The sequence below is a fragment of the Silurus aristotelis genome, assembly GCF_946808225.1.
Source record: "Silurus aristotelis genome assembly, chromosome: 24".
Classification (NCBI taxonomy): Eukaryota; Metazoa; Chordata; class Actinopteri; order Siluriformes; family Siluridae; genus Silurus; species Silurus aristotelis.
In genome coordinates, this window is record NC_139597.1 from 2,443,709 (window position 1) to 2,463,783 (window position 20,075).

At 38.5% G+C, this 20,075-nt stretch overlaps 1 protein-coding gene across 2 annotated transcripts; it reads right to left on the reverse strand.

Moving 5' to 3' along the window:
- Positions 1-1,689: 1,689 nt before the first annotated feature.
- On the reverse strand, positions 1,690-18,352 carry sult4a1 (sulfotransferase family 4A, member 1). Of its 2 annotated transcripts, XR_014531442.1 has the most exons (8): positions 17,984-18,321; positions 11,685-11,815; positions 10,363-10,443; positions 10,133-10,259; positions 9,857-9,951; positions 7,521-7,659; positions 4,283-4,403; positions 1,690-2,511 (listed from the first exon to the last, which is right to left on the reverse strand). XR_014531442.1 is itself a non-coding variant. In XM_083528946.1 (7 exons), exons 1-7 carry the CDS (start codon positions 18,150-18,152, stop codon positions 2,399-2,401), a joined length of 855 nt encoding a protein of 284 aa, XP_083385072.1. In that variant the 5' UTR covers positions 18,153-18,352; the 3' UTR covers positions 1,690-2,398. The 2 variants fall into 2 exon arrangements, 1 of the variants encoding a protein (XP_083385072.1); XM_083528946.1 differs by lacking the exon at positions 4,283-4,403 and having other exon boundaries at positions 17,984-18,352.
- Positions 18,353-20,075: the final 1,723 nt, after the last annotated feature.

A 20,075-nucleotide genomic window follows, 5' to 3' on the forward strand; every position in this document is an offset into this window, starting at 1 on the left:
ACTATAGCAGTAGATCTTCCACTCCAACCTGTGGTTCCACATTTACCTGCATGATATTAAAAAGCTGGACTGAGGGCAAAAAAGTCGTGTGTTATGATCTTCAGAGGTGTACAAATCCTTAATTCCCCTACTTCCTGCTTTTATATTTTGTATTCATCAGATGATTTTTTCTTCATATTCTTCACATTCCTGGATTTTGCTCTTGTACATGGATGACGTGTGTGTGTGTGTGTGTGTGTGTGTGTGTGTGTGTGTGTGTGTGTGTGTGTGTGTGTGTGTGTGTGTGTTTGGGTTGGGGGGGGGGGGTGTTATCTCAGGACATGTTTTTTCTGATGTCTAATTTCTAGACCTGTTCTAATTCCCAGTATTCCCATTATAAAATGTGTTGTTCTGTCTGGTTATCTCATTTAAAGATGTCATTGATTCTCATTATCTCATTTCAAGATAGATATTTATTCCTGGTTATCTTGTTTAAGGCTTGGTGTTGTTTTAGCTGATCTCATTTCAAGATATTCACTGTCTAGTTCTCTCGCTTTGTTATATCTGGTTATCTCGTTTCCAGATGTTATTTCTTGAAATCTCATTATTCAAGATTTGTTGTTTGGTTATCCCATTTCAAGATATGTCATTATTTCTGATCATCTAATTTCAAGGTAGGTCTTTTTTTCTGGTTATCTCGTTCCAAGATATCTCGCTTTTTCTGCTTATCTCATTTAAGGCATGTTGTTTCTGGTTTTCAAGATAGATTTCAAGATATGAATTGTCTGGTTATCTCTAAAGATATATTGTTATATCTGGTTATATTGTTGCTAGATATGTTGTTATTTCTGATGATCTTCTTTCAAGATGTGTTGTGATTTCTGATTATCTCATTTCTAGACGTTTCTATGTCTGGTTATCTCGTTTCAAGAGTTTTGACTGGTTATCTCGTTTCCAGATATGTTATAATTTCTTTATTCGTTATTTATTATCTCATTATTAGACATGTTTTGTCTGCTTATCTCATTTCTAAAAATGTTGCTATTTCTGGTTATCTCATCTTTAGACATGTTTTGTCGAGCTATCTCAATTCAATACTTGTTATTTATGTTCATCTTGTTTCAAGAAATGTGATCTGGTTATCTCATTTTTAGACATGTTTTGGTTTCTAGTTATCTCATTTCAAGATTTGTTATTTCTGGTCATCTTGCTTCAAGATATGTCATTATTCCTGGTTATCTCATTTTTAGAAAACTGGTTATCTGCTTACAATATGTGCCATTAATTCTTTTTTTTTTTGTCTGTTATCTCGTTTTATGGTGTGCTTTTACTTTTCTTACGTTTTAAAAGAAAAGAATGTCAATTTGTCCCATAACACTCCCACTTATAGCTGAAACATTGACCAGTGACTCCTTCACTCTTTCTCATCGATCTGTTATCTAAATATCTCACCAGACTTCACTGCATGAGTTTAGCTACCACTTTGTTAGCCAGTTTAATTACTGGGAAACCAGAACGTGGATCAGGCAGGACACTTTTACTTGTTCAGTGGTTTGATCTGTGCACTCTTAATCTGTCTGTCCTAAACTTTGAGACTGATTAAGGAGGTGAAGTGGTGATTCTGAGTTTGGAGCAGAACACATCATCCCACATGCAACACACAGCTTGCACCAGATACCATGTTGCTGCTTTTGTATGATGGAATGTGTCTTTAAAGAGGTCAAACACTTTTAATCGCTCTCTCTCTCACACACACACACACACACACACGCACAGATATCGGAACATAAACTGTAATACATTTTTTACTTATTTCTGAGTTTCAGGATTTTCCCAACACAAATAGGAAACAAATGTGAAGGGCTTTACAAATATTTCGTTCAGTGCCAGGATGCAGACCTGCGGCCGGCTGAATGCGACAAAAACAAACAAAACAAAAAATAAGCAAGAAATTAAGCATTTCCGAATATCTCTCCGACTTTGCAATGAGGTTTCAGTGTATAGAATATAAAGGACATATTTCCCATATTTGATAAATATACAATTCATTAATGTGCACTATAAGAGGAGCTCTATACACTATATAATGCACCAAGCATATTACTCAGACTAGTCACCAGGCTAAAGCATTTAAAGCATTGCTGATGCATTGTAGTACACAAACACACTGCAAACACACTTGATGATGAAGCTCAGGGAGTGGAAATGATCTTTACATCATGGACTTCGGTGCAGATTTAGCTTCGCTATACATGTTCATGATTGAGTTTGGAAAACAAAGTTACGTAAGCTGAGTCAGACCATCGATCTGGAAGGAGGGAGGGAAAGGTGAATAGGTGTACGAGTGGCCGCAGTGCAGACAGAGTCAAGCCGAGCAGGTTGGTCTGATTGGTTGAGTCCGGTTCGCCACGTGGTTTGTTCACAAGCCAAAATCAAAGGTGAGATCAGACTTCCCCATCTTCTGTCGGTACACGCCATCAAACTTGTCGTTCATGGACACGGTGAAGATATCCTTCCATAGGCCCACGCGACCTGAGGCAACATACACACCGTTCATTAGCATGCTAAGCACGGGTTATAGAGTAGAAATATATTTCTCACAGCACTTTCAAATTCTCGATTCTGATTGGCTGAGAAAAAGCATACATTCTCTATAGCAGCAGCTGTTACAGCGAGTATCAAGCGAGTCTTTTTTATGGTTTTTGAGACACGTGTGTGTTCCTTTTATTTATACGCAAAGAATTGGACAGTTCTGTGGAGTCCAAATAGGACATTTTTGTCTCTAACAGAAGAACTTGTGTAGAATGGAGAGCAGGAGAGAAAATGTGATCAGACTCCCTCACCCCCACACTCATACATGGATGTGGACGTTTAATGGTTTGGGGTTGTTTTGGAGCAGTGAAGGTTCCAGGAAGTGAAAGGAACCCTGAACCAATATGTCTCCTATTTCATACTTCAACACCGTCTGGAGCCGAAACTGTGTGTAAAGTGTGTAAAGCTGGTATTCATGCTAAGAGCGTTTGGTCAAAGTAAATCTTCATACTGTTACAATACCAAAGTTGTTGCATAAACCCAGAAGAAACATGCACGAGTCTCTCAAAAACCATAAAAGACAAACTATTGGCAAACACTGTACATGTTATGGTTTCTAGAGTAACATAAGATCCTCTGAATTAAAAATTTTAAATAAGTAAAAGCCTAGAAATGTTTTTAATGAATTGTTATTGTTACCCCTGACAAGAAGGAGAGACAAGAAGGAGAGACAAGAAGGAGAGACCAGAAGGAGTCTCCACCTTCGTGCTTCATAACAATGTTTTTACTTTGTCAGGTTTCATGACGTTTCTGTTGACATGCAGGTTTTTTTTGTTTTCTTTTCACCTTCTTAAGTTCAAGATAAATTCGAACACAGGTCCGTGTTGGTTGCGTTCATTGCCTTTTTGGTTTCTTGCCATCTTATTTTTTTTTGGGAGTTTGAGTTATGTGGGTTTGTGGGACTCCTGAAAAACCTGGATGTAAAAGAACTGTAAAATCGACCAAAATGCATCATCCAAAGTTCTGGTTTCACTCGGAGAAGTTTGTATGGACCACTATGTGCTACACTCAAAAGTGACAAGAGAGTGAGAGGAAATGGGATCCTCATTAATGTCCTCCTCTTAAAGTTTTACGCCGTACACAAAATCTTTCCACGCTCAATGCAGAATAGCTCCACACTGCCCCCCTTTCCTCCAACCTGCCCCACCCCACACTTAATTCTCTGAATCTCTGAACATGTTTCTCTAGTTTGGATCATCTAAAGTATTGTTTGGCTCCAGAGTGGACATTAATAACTAAGAAAAGAGTTCATGATGGCTACACTCTGTGTGTTAATGCTAGTAAAGGAAATGAATGAATAATTGTAATAAATAATTGTTTTTGTAATTTTTTTAATAAATAGCCGTTTTTTTCTTCTTTTCAATAAAGGTGCCATGATTCGCAATCTGCTTTTTAATTGAGAACGAAAAAAAACCGAATGAACGCAACCTTCCCCCTGTGTAAGGGAGCTGCCATAATGTAAGTGATAACAGGACCAATATACAGAGTATATACATATATATAATATTTATCTATATATAAAATTGTATTTCAATATAAAACGTGTCCTGGTTGAATAAATGAATCTAAAAACCACCTCAGAACATGATTTTATCAGTAAATAAGACTTCGAGTTGTCATCAAGCAGCAGATTCGAGTATAGACATTCTCACGTCTCGTTTGTAAAGAAGAGGCAGGTTTTAGTCTGCGTTTCCGTCTCGCCCGCACTCACCTTGATTCTCACTTCACCTCGCTCTCTGTCTCACTCTTTCTCCATGCTCATTGTTTATCTAAGGCCCTACTGCATGCTTCTCAGCACTTCTCACCATCAAGACAAGCAAAGAATCCATGCACTAAAGGAAAAACAAAACTGAAACATAAAAAAAACAACAACAACACAGGAAATGATGAAACAATAAATGCAAATAAAAGCAACACAAATAAAGCATGTCGCATGTGCTGCAGTTCAGGGACTGAAAATAAACCAAAAAAAGAGCACATACGCTTTTATTGGAAAATCAATGTGAACTCGAAAAAAAACAACAATAAGGTACAAAACTGGATAAAGCAATTCAAATAAAAAAATAATACTATTATTATTACTATCAATTAAAAGCACAAAATTAAAAATATGGCTTACACTATAGAGCCAAAAGTTTCTGAACACCTGAACATAAGGTTCCTTTGTGCTTTTTGAACATCCCCTTCAACCTTTAATCTCCATTTGCACTTATAATAAGAATCATCTGGGAAGATGTTCTACTGGATTTGCTATGCTGAAGCAGGTTTGGGTTTCCAAGTTCAAGTAAATGCAAAATTGTATTATTGCGCCATCTAAAGACGTCCTGTAGAATTGAGTGCCTCCAGATTTGTGGTAACAGTTTGGAAAAGAACCACATAGAGCAGGAAAGAGCAGGTGTCCAAATACTTCTGGCAGTGTAGTGTATATATAGGGGTGTAACGGGACACAACGGTTGGGGGGGGGGGGGGAAGCAAAACAAAAATTACTCGTGGTATTTTTTTATTAACGCAGTTTATTATTATTAACTTTTGTGAACTTCGACATTTGAACAGCTTACTTTTTTTTTTTTTTTATAATTGTAAATAAAATACCTGTTTGGTTAAATAATATATAAAATAATATTCTAAAATGTTTTATCAAAATAAAATGTAATAAATCAAATTAATGCAATATTTAATTAAGTAATCAAATTGGCAAATTCAATTAAATAAATGGAAATTGAATAAATGGGGAAAAAAATTATTTAATAGTTTACATTTGTTAGACCCTATTTGGGTAATACAGATATGCAAGTGTGTGTGTGTGTGTGTGTGTGTGTGTGTGTGTGTGTGTGTGTGTGTGTGTGTGTGTGTTTCACATCTACTGCTTTATTTACTTCAGCGGACTTTAACAAATGTTTTCATTCCCTCCATCCTTCATTCATTCACTCTCTCGACATGCAGAATTGTCAGGATGTGTGTGTGTGTGTGTGTGTGTGTGTGTGTGTGTGTGTGTGTGTGTGTGTGTGTGTGTGTGTGTGTGTGTGTGTGTGTGTGTTTCACATCTACTGCTTTATTTACTTCAGCGGACTTTAACAAATGTTTTCATTCCCTCCATCCTTCATTCATTCACTCTCTCGACATGCAGAATTGTCAGGATGTGTGTGTGTGTGTGTGTGTGTGTGTGTGTGTGTGTGTGTGTGTGTGTGTGTGTGTGTGTGTGTGTGTATATATATATATATATATATATAAAAAGTTATTTGATATTGCTTGCATTGATGACCTTATTGTTTGTTTGTGGTTGTTTTTAGTGTCTAAACTTTATTTTCAATAAAGGAAGCCCATAAATGAAAATTAATAAAGAACACACAAAAAAAATCCTCTTCGTTGCGCCTCACCTGTCATGTCTTTATACGCCACTAGAGGGCAGCCCCATACTTTGAGAACGTCTCTAGGTTACGAAGTTCCCCGAAGGAACGAGACGCTGCGTCTCCGTGCCACACTCCCTGCATCCCTGCGGCGCTTACCTTCTCTCTTTGCAGAAGCTAATGTCGCTACCACCGCACAGCCACCTTGTAGCTTCCTGGTTTACGCGACGTCGCCTGTCTATATAGTTTACGTCTGCCATTACACTTTGTTACCACTCGATGGAGCTGAAGAGCAAAAATCTTAGATCCACTGCTGTTTGTTTGTCAAGAAGAACCTCTTTCATTTTATCAACTTGTGGATTAATATTTGATTATAATAGACGTTTGTTTGATGAGCCTGAAGGTTCTACAGTAGATGGCATCCTCCTCCTTTTTATGTTATGTGAGTATTTTGATCTGTAAATGCTGAGCTGTTTTTTTTTTAATGTGAATGGTGGATTCAGGACACTCAATCTGTAGCCAATAGAAAGCTGAAAACAAATCGCCCCTTATAACAGCTCATAACAGCTCTCATATATTAAATATGATATGAACAAGGAGCAGAACCTGAATTTATCCACTGCTTAATAGCATCATTATGACACCATGGTTATAGAAACCTTCAGTATTACAGGGAAGCGCAGTAGAACAAAGTGCTGCATCACAGACAGGAATCTCATACAGTGAAAATGAATGTCATTACTAAAGCAAGAAAACACAATAAACACAATTCAAAATGTCTCCTTTCACTGGAGCCACAGCAGCACCGCATCATCTCTAGCAGAAACATCGATATTAGCCTCATAACATGACTTTAGGTTTTCCCTGCATTCTTTCTATTCATCAAGGTTTTCCCAGTGATTATTATTTTTTTAAATGGAGGCAAATTATGTATTTGTGCAAATAAAAACGTTTAAACAGTTCATAAAAAAAGCTTTTCTTTCAAAACTGTTTTGTATTCTTTGATCCGACCTGTTCTTTAAAATCCATCTTGTAAATGTAATCAATTTATTCTTCTCTGTCAGTCATTATGGGATAAAAAAAAAAAAACAGTCATTAATGCCACACAAAAATTTTATGAGCTTGTGCAGTTTGCTACAGATGTGGGTTGAGAGTTTGACTAGTGGTGATGGGAACGATTTTTTACTGTGACTCAGAAGAACGAGTGGTTTTAAAGAGTTATTTGTTGATTTTCATTCATGTTCTCCCATTAATGCTATGCAGTGCATTACACTGGAAACAGAATTGAGTCGTTCGTCTCATGAGTCCTCAGATCCGAGTCATTCTTTCTTTTATCACATGACTCCTATAGACGCTACACAATGCAATAGATGAGGTTTTTTGGTCTGTATCCTGACATGACAGAAGAACTAACAACACGGACCAGAAGATGAGAGGTGAAGCTACTGATTGATCATAATTCCTGCATTGTTATATTTTCATTATTGGAACTTTAATTAAAGTTGGTGTATGTAGACGTGTTGGGAATCTACATGGACCAAAACCCTGTTTAACAGAATCCTATTGAAAGTCTGTGTGGTTGTTGGTGTGTTTGTGTCTCACCCCTGCAGATGGACAGAGCCTCTGAGTTGCAGCACTGCTCAATCAGCTGATTGCAGTTCTCCACCAAGCTCTCCAGCTGAGCCTTATCACAGGAGGTACCCAGGAACCGTGCCAACTGTTCAACCAGGTTACCCAAGTCCTACAGACAGTGAGAGAGATGGACAGAAAGCAAGACAGAATGAGACAGAGGAAGAAACGCTTTTTGAAGTAGTTCGGTGGGATGCTAATTAAAGGTTGCAAACATTACTATTAAACACAGAGAAGCTTGTATCTGCACTGAATGGGCAAAAGTATTGGGGCACCCATCTTTTCCATGTGTGTGTGCTTCTTCCTCGAGCAGAGCTAGAGTGTGTCTATGAGGTACAACGCTAGAGTGTGTCTATGAGGTAAAATGCTACAGTGGGTACAATGCTAAAGTGTGTTTATGAGGTACAATGCTAGTGTGTCTCTCTATGAGGTAAAATGCTACAGTGGGTACAATGCTAAAGTGTGTTTATGAGGTACAATGCTAGTGTGTCTCTCTATGAGGTACAATGCTAGAGTGTGTTTATTAGTAAACAAAGCTAGTGTGTCTCTCGATGAGGTACAATGCTGGAGTGTGTTTATGAGGTACAATGCTAGAGAGTGTTTATTAGAAAACAATGCTAGAGTGTGTTTATGAGGTACAATGCAAGAGTGTGTTTATAAGGTACAATGCTAGAGAGTGTTTAATCGGAAACAATGCTAGAGTGTGTTTATGAGGTACAATGCAAGAGTGTGTTTATGAGGTACAATGCTAGAGAGTGTTTATTAGGAAACAATGCTAGTGTGTGTCTATGAGGTACAATGCTAGAGTGTGTCTATAAGGTACAATGCTAGAGTGTCTCTCTATGAGGTACAATGCTAGAGTGTGTCTATGAGGTACAATGCTAGAGTGTGTTTATTAGGAAACAACGCAAGTGTGTCTCTCTATGAGGTACAATGCTAGAGTGTGTCTATGAGGAACAATGCTAGAGTCTCTCTCTATGAGGTACAATGCTAGAGTGTGTCTATAAGGTACAATGCTAGAGTGTCTCTCTATGAGGTACAATGCTAGAGTGTGTCTCTTTATGAGGTACAATGCTAGAGTGTGTCTATGAGGTACAATGCTAGAGTGTGTCTATAAGGTACAATGCTAGAGTCTCTCTCTATGAGGTACAATGCTAGAGTGTGTCTATAAGGTACAATGCTAGAGTGTCTCTCTATGAGGTACAATGCTAGAGTGTGTTTATTAGGAAACAACGCAAGTGTGTCTCTCTATGAGGTACAATGCTAGAGTGTGTTTATGAGGTACAATGGAAGAGTGTGTTTATAAGGTACAATGCTAGAGAGTGTTTAATCGGAAACAATGCTAGAGTGTGTCTATGAGGTACAATGCTAGAGTGAGTCTCTTTATGAGATACAATGCTAGAGTGTGTCTATGAGGTACAATGCTAGAGTGTGTCTATGAGGAACAATGCTAAAGTGTGTTTATGAGGTACAATGCTAGAGTGTGTCTATGAGGTAAAATGCTAGAGTGTGTTTATTAGGAAACAACGCAAGTGTGTCTCTCTATGAGGTACAATGCTAGAGTGTGTTTATAAGATACAATGCTAGAGTGTGTTTGAGGTACAATGCTAGAGTGTGTTTATAAGATACAATGCTAGAGTGTGTTTGTAAGATACAATGCTAGAGTGTGTTTATGAGGTACAATGCTAAAAAGGATTGTATTGTCTACAAGGTCCTACTGTTAGAATGTACCACAGGAAATAGAAGAAATGATAGTTTTTTGGTGTATAAGTCTCGTGTGGTTTCAGAAAGGTTTTTATGCTGCAGTTTTGCTGTTAGCTCCATGATGTTAGGTTTTCTGTGTTATGGGAAACACACCTGTTATTTTGAACACAGGTGAACTGAGGTAAGTTTGCGGTATTTGTGAAACTGTTGGACTTTGCTACCATTAACGTGACTGTGACATCCCATTGATAAATCTATACTGATAAAAGGCGACATATAGCATGTTATCATCGAATTACAGCTCTTTCCCTCTCTTTAGGAAACTCCCTGTGTATAGTATAGAGTTTTTACAGTATAGAGTATACAGACTTGCTATCAGATACACCAAGAAAAACCTAAGTGTGAGGGTTTTCCTGCATATACTGTACTTTATATTATGTAGAGTTCATTAACCTTATAAAAAACAGATAGCATCCCTGTGGTAAACAAAAATTATAATCTGTGTGTGTGTGTGTGTAGTGTGTGTGTGTGTGTGTGTGTGTGTGTGTGTGTGTGTGTGTGTGTGTGTGTGTGTGTGTGGGGCAATAGACATATAAGACATGTACCTTGTACATATCCTCGTATTTTAAGAAGAGCACATTGGAGTCCATGCGGTGTTCCCAGAACTCCTGCACATGCTCAAACCAGGAACCGTATCCCACTAGAGAGAGAGAGAGAGAGAGAGAGAGAGAGAGAGAGAGAGAGAGAGAGAGAGAATGTTCTGTCCATATTTGGAATGACAATAAATCAACCTTTGAATTGAGGAGATTGTGTGTGTGTGTTTTTTTTCAGAGCTTTGTTTTGACTCCTGCAGAGTTTGCGTTTGCATCTCTCTCACTCACGCTTGTCGTTCATGAAGCGCCTACAGAACTCCTGGAAGGTTCCACGGTAACTCATTGTTCTTAAAGAGCGGTGGAACTGGTAGTAGGAGACCACCAGGTCTTTAGGATTCCTGGCCATGTAGATAACCTGCAGCACACACAAATACACACACACACACACACACACACCAGGATGAATGCAGGATCAGCAGTGTTTATTCTTGCGATGGTAGACGGATGTGTGTTTGTACCTTGCCCTCGCCGTTGTGCATGGCCGTGGGGAGGAAGCGATACGGCAGGTGACTTTTGATCAGACGAGGTGACGTCAGCTCCTGTGAACACCAAGACGTTAAAAAAAAAGCGAAACCAAATACCATACAAACGTTCCATTTTATAGGAACGCTTGCTATCTATTCACGCTTGTATCAAAAGTATTAGGACACCTGACTTTCCTAATCAGATGTGGTTCTTCCCCAAATTACTTTGGATGCTGTAGCATGAAATTTTCCCTTCACGTGAGTACTAGGAGACCCAATCCAGATCCAGCAGGATAATGCAAGCCCTGTGTGAAGCCAGCTCCATGAAGATATAATGGGAGTCAAAGATCTCCTGCTATAGAGCTCCAACTCATTTGAACGTGAATGTGAATGCTGGCTGCACCCCAGGCCTCCTCAATTCGTCATTACATACCTGACATAAGTTGTGACTGAATGAGCACAAATCTCCACAAAATCTAGTGGAACAACCTCAGAGAAGAGTGGAGCTCATTATAATATCAAATAGAGACTAAATGTGGAATGGAGCGTTCATAAAGATTCAGATACCCAATCGTATGGTCTGGTGTCCACAAACTTTTGTCCATAAAGTGCACTTCTATTTTTTTATTGAAAGCGGTCTTCATGCTAATGATGTCTCATGAGGTGTTATGAATGCTATTCACAGCATGTTAATAAATCATAATGCGTCCTAAAGATAACTACACAATGATGTCTTATGAATGCATTATAGCATGATACAATTATATGGACAAAGGTTTGTGGACACCTGACCAATTTGTTAATCCCAGTCCTTATTTGTGGTATATTAAGCTCCACCTACGGAATGCAGATCTTCATGGAGCTGGTTTTTTACACAGTGGATCTGTCATGCTAGAACAGGTTTGGGTCTCCTAGTTCAAGAGAAGGATAAATGTCCTGCTCCCGCATTCATAGACATCCTTTAGAATTGTGTGTTTTCAACTTTGTGGGAACAGTTTGAGGAATAATCAGATATGGGAGGAAAAATCTGGTGTCCCAATACTTTTGCCAATATAATTATTGCCTTGAACTTTGTTTTCTTCTGTTTGTACCCTGGCCTTGTTTTACATTACTGCACTATTCAATGCACCTGGATGGTCTGACTAGTTGACTTGACTACTTGATCAACTTTTTGAATTTTATTCCGGCTATATGTATATATTTATTTATTTGTTTGTTTTAGCTGTGTTTTGCTTGTTGTTTTCCACAACTCTTGTTTGCTAATTTGTGTGTGTGTGCGTGTGCGTGTGTGTGTGTGTGTGTGTGTGTGTGCATACCTGTATAATTTCTAAACCAGGCTGAGGATACTCCAAGACTGGAAGCTGCTCATCAATATTCATGAGTCCAATTTCATCCGGGTCCACCCCCTGGCTCACAAGATAAACCACCTCCTGCAGCAGGCTTGTACCTTTTTAACAGGAAAAGAGATATATTTGTTTTTATATATATATATATATATATATATATATATATATATATATATATATATATATATATATATATATATATATATATATTCTAAAGATTAAATATAGATGATATTAATGTATTAATGCATGGTGAATGAATAATAAGGCTTAAGGCTGCACATGTCTCAGGAGCGATGTATTATATAGAACACATTCCAAACCTGAAGCAGCTAAATATTAAGTATCATGCATGTTATTAACACATAGAATATTAAGTATCATGCATGTACAAAGAGGCGGTGGGGGGAAGCAACACATCTGTGGGATTTGTGTAGACTCCGTCTTTCCTATGAATTCAATTAATGTTACCATGGTTTCCTTCATTCATGAATTTGAAATATTTAGGAGTAAATAAAGAGCGAAAATGACCTGTAATCTGCTACATGAATGTACTTTTATTTTCTAGTTGTTTTCTAGTTGAAACTTATAGTGAAAACGAAATGAAATCCTAGAAACACTTCTATTTATAATACAATCAAACACAATACCTGATACAGATTTCTAAGGTATAAGCAATACAGCTATGATTCGAGATATAATTCTGGTTCTTATTTATTCAATATTTTTCCAAACTAAGCTGCAGCTGATTTACTGACAAAGTCGAGATATTATGTAGGTGAGAGACAGATTTACTTCTTGGTTCGGTCGAGTTCATCTGCTCACAATGGGAGGAAGTGCTGAAGTTTTAGCAGCTTCAAAAAAAAAAAAAAAAAATCTAATATATTACAACCCTGAACTTTCAGACTTATTCAGTAGAAATTATCAGTGCACTGTCTCACTTTACATCCCCTGAACAAACTATATAGTTGATGTCTTTATCTTTGTTATTGTATTATTTTATTTTCTAGTTTTTCATAATTTTATATATGATGGCAATAAAGATAATTTTGATTCTGAAATGAAGATTTTTGTTAATGGCATTTAAAAAAAATAATAATAATCGGAAAAAAAAGATGCGATGCAATTTAATATGTTACAGATAGTTCAGTGTGTGTGTGTGTGTGTGTGTGTGTGTGTGTGTGTGTGTGTGTGTGTGTGTATATATATATATATATATATATATATATATATATATATATATATATATATATATATATATATATATATATACATATATATATCGCTGAGAAACACGGAGTTTGAGCTCCCTCCAAGGATTCTCTATTGGGTTTAGGTCTGGAGACTGGCTAGGCCACGCCAGAACCATGATATGCTTCTTACAGAGCCACTCCTTGGTTATCCTGGCTGTGTGCTTCGGGTCATTGTCATGTTGGAAGACCCAGCCTCGACCCATCTTCAATGCTCTAACTGAGGGAAGGAGGCTGTTCCCCAAAATCTCGCAATACATGGCCCCGGTCATCCTCTCCTTAATACAGTGCAGTCGCCCTGTCCCATGTGCAGAAAAACACCCCTAAAGCATGATGCTACCACCCCCATGCTTTACAGTAGGGGTGGTGTTCTTGGGATGATACTCATTATTCTTCTTCCTCCAAACACGTTTAGTGGAATTATGACCCAAAAGTTCTATTTTGGTCTAATCTGACCACATGACTTTCTCCCATGACTCCTCTGGATCATCCAAATGGTCATTGGCAAACTTAAGACGTGCCTGGACATGTGCTGGTTTAAGCAGGGGAACCTTCCGTGCCATGCATGATTTCAAACCATGACGTCTTAGTGTATTACCAACAGTAACCTTGGAAACGGTGGTCCCACCTCTTTTCAGGTCATTGACCAGCTCCTCCAGTGTAGTTCTGGGCTGATTTCTCACCTTCCTTAGGATCATTGAGACCCCACGAGGTGAGATCTTGCATGGAGCCCCAGTCCGAGGGAGATTGACAGTCATGTTTAGCTTCTTCCATTTTCTAATGATTGCTCCAACAGTGGACCTTTTTTCACCAAGCTGCTTGGCAATTTCCCCGTAGCCCTTTCCAGCCTTGTGGAGATGTACAATTTTGTCTCTAGTGTCTTTGGACAGCTCTTTGGTCTTGGCCATGTTAGTAGTTAGATTCTTACTGATTGTATGGGGTGGACAGGTGTCCTTATGCAGCTAACGACCTCAAACAGGTGCATCTAATTTAGGATAATAAATGTAGTGAAGGTGGACATTTTCTTTTTTTTTTTTTTTTATTATGTCTCTCACAGTGGACATGCACCTACGATGACAATTTCAGACCCCTCCATGATTTCTAAGTGGGAGAACTTGCAAAATAGCAGGGTGTTCAAATACTTATTTTCCTCACTGTGTATATATATATATATATATATATATATATATATATATATATACAGGAAACAAAGATTTATTTATACAATTTAATGCAGTTTGTAAACTTGCAACTTGCTACAGAAAATGCAAAATCCTCCATCCCCAAGTCTTGACTGAAAGCGTACTGTAGTAGTAAAAGTTACAGGTTTATTGTTGACTGCCACAAAAGCACTGACATGGAAGAGTCCTTCTGAATGAATCCAGAATAAATATTTCCTTGTACAAATGTTAGAATTCACAGCAAATTGTTTTTCTTGACTGGTGACACCTTCAAGGTTCAAGGTTCCTTTCTTGGGAATGCTGTTCCTGGAATAAGCTTTGCTCTTTATCCCAGGTATTTTATCTCCACATAAAGACCTTGTGATCTCTATGCACAAATCTCCGATCTCAGCTTAAGTCTCTGCACCCAATTTTGGTGTAACCATGGACAATTCACTTTCAATTTCTTCACACGTTGCTAATAGGTCCATTTAGGTCCATTTTTCATTTACAACATAAGGAAAATGTGTCCATTTCTGGTTGTGAAACAGGAAATAATTAAGGGGAAGTTATCTTTTGTTATCTTCTAATCAGAAGGACCCTTAACCCACAACCGCGATAAATGTAAGTCTTTCTGGATAAAGGCATCTGCCAAATGCGTTCGTTAAAAGAATTCGAAAGTCTCTTTGCTCTTTGAAGACAATATGCTTTCGGTCCAATCAACACATCTAAATAGTTTCTAGAGTCTGATTTAATGCACCCATTCAAGCCTACTGCCAAAAAGCATCTTATAGCCATCTAGTGTGAGCTTCAGGAAGCACGCTCGTTTGTATCTAATGGCTAATGGAGAGGCTTTCTATTTCCCCACGCATGACTTCACAGCTATCAACAAGGAAACCTATTTCTTCCTCAATGACACCAATGTTATTTGCTCTTTTCTTGGTCACACACACACACACACACACACATATACACTCCTTAATTACAGAAAACATATGCGTCAGTCTGTAATTCCCAATTCTGGTGCTGGTGTGAGACATTTGGACAATGTCTGAACAATACCATACTCTTCAGCATCTTCTATTCAAATGTGTATAACAGTGTAATGAACAGGACCATGAACCACTGTAATGTTTTAGCTTACAGGATTTTCATTACAAACAATGGTGTAAAGCAGCGTAAAGTCCCCAACATGTTTTTGCGCCACGGACCGGTTTAATGTCAGACAATATTTTCACAGGCCGGCCTTTAAGGTGTGGCGGATAAATACAACAAAATAAAATGATTCGAGCATATAAACTGGTATTTTCTAAATAGAATAATAAACGTGAATTCACTGTGTTGTTGTTTGCTCATTTTGCTCGCTTGGGGGTTTGAATTTAGCAGTAATGTATTATGTGTTAGCAACCGGATCCCCTTTAAGAAGGTAGCGGATGGAGGTAAGTCATGTGACCGAGGCATCATGACATGCATCAAGAGTGAGTCATAGCTAAGCATCCGCCTAACTGGCTTCAGAGGCAAAGCAACCCACCTCAATCTTTTTAAATTAATTAATCTCTTTACGCTTAAAGACCTCCCCTATCTGGTCTATTAGGGGGACACTGAATACCAACAGAACCGCTTGCTTTGAACAGGGAGATGTTGAGGACGTATCTGGCCTGAGTTTTGTCAGTGCAATGTGTTCCAAAACTTCCAGCTGCTTCCTTCTGTCAATCTTAAGGTTAGCAGCCCAGCGGAGCTCCGTAACTTACTCAGAATACGCAGGTGAATGAATTCCTCAGTTGTAGGTAATAGATTTCTCATTAGATATATAGATAAATGACAGATATACACCATTGCATAGAATACACAGTATATACCAGAAGAGCAAATAATAACATTGTGCATATATATACACTATCCAAATCCAAAAGTATTGGTTCACCTGATCTTTCCTGCTATATGTGGTGCTTTTCCAAACTGTTACCACAAAACTGGAGGCACAGGACGACTTTTGGCGGTATAATATAATTTTACATTCACTTGAACTTGGAAACTCAAAGCTGTTCCAGCATGGCGATGCCTTTGTGCACAAAGTGAACTTCTTCAAGATCTGCTTTACATGCTTTTGAGGGAAAGATCTAGTGCTCTGATCTCATCCCTACTGAACACTTTTGGAATAAATTGGAATGCTAACTGCACCTCAGGTCTCCTCACCTACATCAGTACCTGCTTTTCGTGGCTAATGAACACAAATATCCATAAGCACACAACAAAATCTAGTGGAACATCTTCCCAGAAGAGTGGAGGGAATTATAAGAGCGAATTAGGACTAAATGCGGAATGCAATGCTCAAAAATCACATACCGTACTTATGACCAGGTGACCAATACTTTTGTGTATATATATATATATATATATATATATATATATATATATATATATATATATATATATATATATATATATATACACACACACACACAAAAACATGCTGTAGCTGGAAATTGAACTCACAACCTTCAGATTTACTACCATTTCTCCTGGAGCAGATAGGGTTGAATGCTCTGCTCAAAGCTCTAAAAAGAAAGTGCTGAGGCATGAACCTCCAACCTTATGATCAGTAAACCAGAGCCTTAACCACTGCTGCTCAATACTTCATCTTCTTGAATCCTCATGCTCTTACGAACACAAAACACTAAATGCAAGGGTGCCAATACATTTGATACTGATCACGATATACAAGTAACCCTGAGATCATTTGATCTTCGTCCTATCCATCTGATATTTTTGTCCATCGCTGGCATGTTGTTTTTTTTGGAGTCTCTCGGGCTGTCTTTGCGTCTCACATGCTCTCGGATCAGATTGTAGCTCGGCTGTAGATGATCTGACTGTGGTTATAACGAGTCTGTATTGAAGTCCCCAGAGAAACCAGGCTGCTTCACTTCCTGTGTAATTTTCCCATTAAACCTGCAGCTAGTGAAAGAAGTGCTGAGAGTGAATCTTCTTAATGTATCTGCCACTTCCTGTTTCTATCATGTTGCATGTCTCCTAATGTGCAAATGATGATTGTATATATTACATGGACAAAAGTTTCACCATAAGATCTTTTTGAACATCTCATTCCACATTTAGTGAGGGTTTACTCCTAGAATAAACTCCACTCTTCTGGAAAGAAGTTCCACTCTATGTTGGAGTGTAAAATTATTTTTTAATTATAATATTAAATAATCTAATCTAATCTAATCTAATGATCTGAAGACGTCGTCACTGGTCACGTCTGGGAACGCGTCGGGTTCATGACGCACACCAAGACAACAGAGTTGCCAGGTCTCAACCAGACTCGCTTTGGGAAGAAAGAGTGTCATTTTTCTCACACACAACTCTGTTTTTTTCATCATCTTTTTGGAGAAGAAATAAACTTTTACCATCGTTTGCTTTGGAGTTTAAAAGTAAACGACGCAACAAAAAAAAAAGCGTTGCGCAATAAACGCGCATTAAAAAACACGCACTAGACGTGTGCGTATCGATTTGACATTAGGATAGCATTCCTTATATAACTGTTAAATTTTTTTATTATTATTATTATTATTATTATTATTATTATTATTATTATAATATAGGCCCCACTGCGTCAGGGTTTTTATATAAATTTCATAAAACTATAAAAAGGCTTGATGGACATTATTCCAAACGCGAGAAGATGCAAATTCGTTGCCGCACGAGTGGGTGGTTGTAAATTCTCGGATTTTTTTTAACACAACCCAACATCATCCACCCACATAAGAACCAGAAAAATGTCCTAATATGGTTGATTTCATGAAGCCACCACTTCATCCTGCACGAGAAAAGACATCCAGGACGCAGGACGCATGCCTACCTGATTTGGGATAAGTAACAATCCATATGTCGCTACTTCTTAGGGAGAAGTTGGCGATCTCGTCCATCTTCCCTCGGCAGAAAGGAGGAAGGCGAACTCCATGATGCTCGAAGTATTTGCTCTCGTACTCGATCGGGGTGCTCGGCGTGTCCACCTCGCTTTCTGCCATACTTCACAGCCAGGCAGTCGGATATCCTTCCAATTAATTCTTTGTGGATTTTTGTTTTTGTTTTGTTTTTAGACAGAATAAAAAAGATGCATTTGCGATCACGTAGCTGAGACTGGGTTGTTATGGCAAAGACGTGCAGGACTGCAGGCGCCTGGATCTCCAGCCAATCGCATGCTCCAGAAGTGATGTAATGCTCAGCATCAGCACCAGGCTGAGGGGCGGGGCCTCAGCCACCCACGGGCTTCAACCCGGAAATAATGATCTTGGATTACAGCAGAAGATGCAGTTCTCTGATACACTGTTCTCATCAGTGATGTTTTCCTCCACCGACATTATTATACACAGCAATATCTGTACATACAACATACACGAGTACGTGTACTGGATACTGTATAATACCGATAATCATTCATTTATATACTTATTGTTTTAATGTACGCTGTTGTGTGAGGATCATGTACAATGCTTTACACACTGTCATTATTTTATTTATTTATCACCCTTTATTTCAGTGTGTAATCACTGAACAAGAATAAGGAGCCTTTGCAGTAGGGTACAGTGCAGTTGAGTACACATTACAGTACAGTACAGTAGTATACACAGTAGAGTGCAGTAGAATACAGTACAGTGCAGCACAGTGGAGTACAGTGCAGTAGGGTACACATTACAGTACAGTAGAATACACATTACAGTACAGTTGAATACACAGTACAGTGCAGCACAGTGGAGTACAGTGGAGTAGAGTACAGTACAGTAGAGTACACAGTACAGTACAGTTGAATACACAGTACAGTGCAGCACAGTGGAGTACAGTGCAGCACAGTGGAGTACAGTAGAGTACACAGTACAGTGCAGTGCAGTAAAATACACAGTACAGTACAGTAGAGTACACATTACAGTACAGTAGATTACACAGTACAGTGCAGTACAATACAGTACAGTGCACCACAGTGGAGTACAGTGCAGTAGGGTACACATTACAGTACAGTAGAATACACAGTACAGTACAGTTAAATACACAATACAATGCAGCACAGTGGAATACAGTGGAGTAGAGTACACATTACAGTACAGTAGAATACACAGTACAGTACAGTTGAATACACAGTACAGTGCAGTACAGTAGAGTACACATTACAGTACAGTGGAATACACAGTACAGTGCAGTTGAATACACAGTACAGTGCAGTACAGTAGAGTACACATTACAGTACAGTAGAATACACAGTACAGTTGAATACACAGTACAGTGCAGCACAGTGGAGTACAGTGGAGTACAGTGGAGTAGAGTACAGTGAAGTAGAGTACACATTACTGTACAGTAGAATACACAGTACAGTACCATTAAATACACAGTAGAGTGCAGTACAGTAGAGTATACATTACAGTACAGTAGAGTACACAGCACAGTACAGTAGAATACATAGTAGAGTACTGCGCAGTGCAGTAGAGCACACAGTACAGTAAAGTATAGTGCAGTACAATAGCATACAGTACAGTGCAGTAAAGTACAGTTAAATACAGTAGAGTGCAGTGGAGTAGTGTTCAATACAGTAGAGTACAGTAGAGTGCACAGTGCAGTACAGTACAATGCCATAGAGTGAAGTTGAGTACAGTGGAGTAGAGTGCAGTAGAGATGAGTACACTACAGTACAGTAGAGTACTGTAAAGTGCAGTGCAGTACACAGTGCAGTACAGTACAATGCCATAGAGTGAAGTTGAGTTCAGTGGAGTAGAGTGCAGTAGAGATGAGTACACTACAGTACAGTAGAGTACTGTAAAGTGCAGTGCAGTACACAGTGCAGTACAGTACAATGCCATAGAGTAAAGTTGAGTACAGTGGAGTAGAGTGTGGTAGAGATGAGTACACTACAGTACAGTAGAGTACTGTAAAGTGCAGTGCAGTACACAGTGCAGTACAGT

What these genes read in the sequence shown, in the direction of transcription:
- sult4a1 (XM_083528946.1), bottom strand. Translation starts at nt 18,152, where the DNA reads ATGGCAGAAAGCGAGGTGGACACGCCGAGCACCCCGATCGAGTACGAG. An exon ending in TGTTACTTATCCCAAATCAG is followed by an intron (nt 11,816 to 17,983) that starts GTAGGCATGCGT and finishes CCTGTTAAAAAG; the next exon opens with GTACAAGCCTGCTGCAGGAG. An exon ending in TGCACAACGGCGAGGGCAAG is followed by an intron (nt 10,260 to 10,362) that starts GTACAAACACAC and finishes TGTGTGCTGCAG; the next exon opens with GTTATCTACATGGCCAGGAA.